General features: G+C 36.2%; 1 protein-coding gene across 1 annotated transcript in view; it reads right to left on the bottom strand.

Moving 5' to 3' along the window:
• LOC107578959 (uncharacterized) overlaps positions 1–1893 on the bottom strand; it is a gene marked incomplete at its 3' end in the record, with an annotated part of 5351 nt that extends 3458 nt beyond the window's left edge. The window contains exons 1-4 of the mRNA XM_016264853.1: positions 1804–1893; positions 1548–1703; positions 1306–1449; positions 284–532 (exon numbers count right to left, since the gene is read on the bottom strand). Of these exons, the coding sequence (XP_016120339.1) occupies positions 284–532; positions 1306–1449; positions 1548–1703; positions 1804–1858 (604 nt within the window). The remainder of the gene's footprint in view (positions 1–283; positions 533–1305; positions 1450–1547; positions 1704–1803) is intronic.
• Between the last annotated feature and the right edge of the window lie 103 nt (positions 1894–1996).

Below are 1996 nucleotides of genomic sequence, written 5' to 3'. Positions count from 1 at the left end.
GACCACAGGGTGAGCACCCCCTGCTGTCCTCACTAACACCTCTTCAATATAATATTAGCATATTATATATTTATATTTAGGCTGGGGTTATGAGATTAAAAAAGGTTTTATCAGTGCTCTCTCTCATTAATCCACTACATTCCTTTTTCTGTTTTTATTTCATTGTTTCTTGTGTATTGTAGACCTATATTCTTTATTGTTTTGAGAATGAGCAAACTCAAGTAAATAGATAGATACATTGGGGGAGAGAGAGAGAGAGAGTTTAATAACACAATAGTCTCACCTATTATAAAAACAGTTGTTGTTGCTTCAGTTTTTCTCCCATCATACTCCAACTTGCATGTCCAAACACCACTATTACACCTAGACACACCTCTGACTTCAGTTTTCTCGCCGTAATGATTTATTTGATTACAATCTGAGTTTTGAGGTGGAATCCATGTTACTTTGGGTTTAAATGGACTAGAGTCCACTTTACATTCCAGAGACAGAATGTCACCAGCCATCACAGCCGGCACTTTGGGGATAGTGACTGAAACAGAGAAGAAAAATGTTGAAAGGTGTAATACGACAACGTTAGAGGAATCTTAAAGTTATAGCCTACACTACAAAATATCAATAATGTCAAAGTTTGTGTGTGTAACTGATTATGAAGAGTGTGTGTGTAACTAGAGTATTCCTGTTCATACTGCCAAATATGCTGTGCAGAATTTAGGTTTATATAATTCTAGTGGTCCTATTACATATGATTGATTAATTAATTGCCTTCATGTGTGTAATATGGAGATATATGATTAGTTTAAATTAATAGATTAAGTTGTCATGCATTATTTATTTATTATTTATTTATTTGCAGTTCAGCTGAATGACAAAGGGGGAAATTTCCTTCTGTGTTCACATCCTGAAACGAGCTCAACAGTGTGCGTAGTTTCATTTCCTCACATTTGAAAAACGTATTATAAATACAAATTAGATTTCTCACCTGTACTTTTGGGAAATTAAATGAGAGCACTTTATTATCTTATCATTTACTCAAACTACACTTCTTCTACTCTTTTTTTCCCTCTTTTTTTCCCCCATACAATGAAAGTCCATGGGGTCCAATGCTGGTTTTGGACCACAGTGACGTTCACTGTATATACAAAAACCGTTCAAAACATTCTTCAAAATATATTCTTTTGTGCTCCGCAGAAGAAAGAGACAGGAGGGTGACAGATTTTTGTGTGAACTATCCCTTTAAGAGATGATGTGACTAAATAAGTCTTTTTTCTACTTTTTGTTTCTCAAACATACACTCTCTCTTACCATGGTACAGTTTGTAGGTATTTACTGTTGTAGCTAATAATACATGTTGTACACAGCGCCAAATTTCAAAATCAGAATGCTGTACTGGTGAGATTTGGAGAGAGAAATCCGACAACAGATCAGCGTGTGTCTTCATTTCTCTCGCTAAAAAAGACAAACATACATGTCCAGTTATAACAAACATGAAAGCCTGATTATTACTGTAGAGTGAAAATGCATGAACTGAAAAACATGTATCTCACCCTTTTGGATCCCACTCTGAGGATTCTTCATGATAGTTGGGATTGTGTCTGACCCGCGGTACCAGTTCACATAAACATTATCTGCATTTCCTTCTACCCTGTATCTCTGTAGGGTAACGGTCCCTCCTACTTGTGCGTAAATTACCACAGGGTTTTCTGATGATAGAACAACAGATTGGACAGAAAAATAATGCTTATACAGACTGCATTTCATACCCTTCGTCATATAACAACTATCAAGATATTTGCAACTTACCTTGCGCTTTAAGAAATCCAACAAACGGCAATATTAGTACCCAACACAACATCATTCTGTCCTCAGAGCAGAGCCAGAGAAGATGGAGGGTGATCTGTAAGACATAGCCATAGAGAAATGCATCACAAAGAGCATAAAAATGCAGAGGAAGGAAGGGGCTTGTGGTGGGCTCAGATTTTTTTTTTTTTTTTTT

This window comes from Sinocyclocheilus grahami, unplaced genomic scaffold (assembly GCF_001515645.1).
Source record: "Sinocyclocheilus grahami isolate Dianchi unplaced genomic scaffold, SAMN03320097.WGS_v1.1 scaffold13080.1, whole genome shotgun sequence".
Lineage (NCBI taxonomy): Eukaryota > Metazoa > Chordata > Actinopteri > Cypriniformes > Cyprinidae > Sinocyclocheilus > Sinocyclocheilus grahami.
The sequence above is the reverse complement of the archived record's forward strand: the minus strand, read 5'-3'. Positions and strand labels throughout refer to the sequence as shown.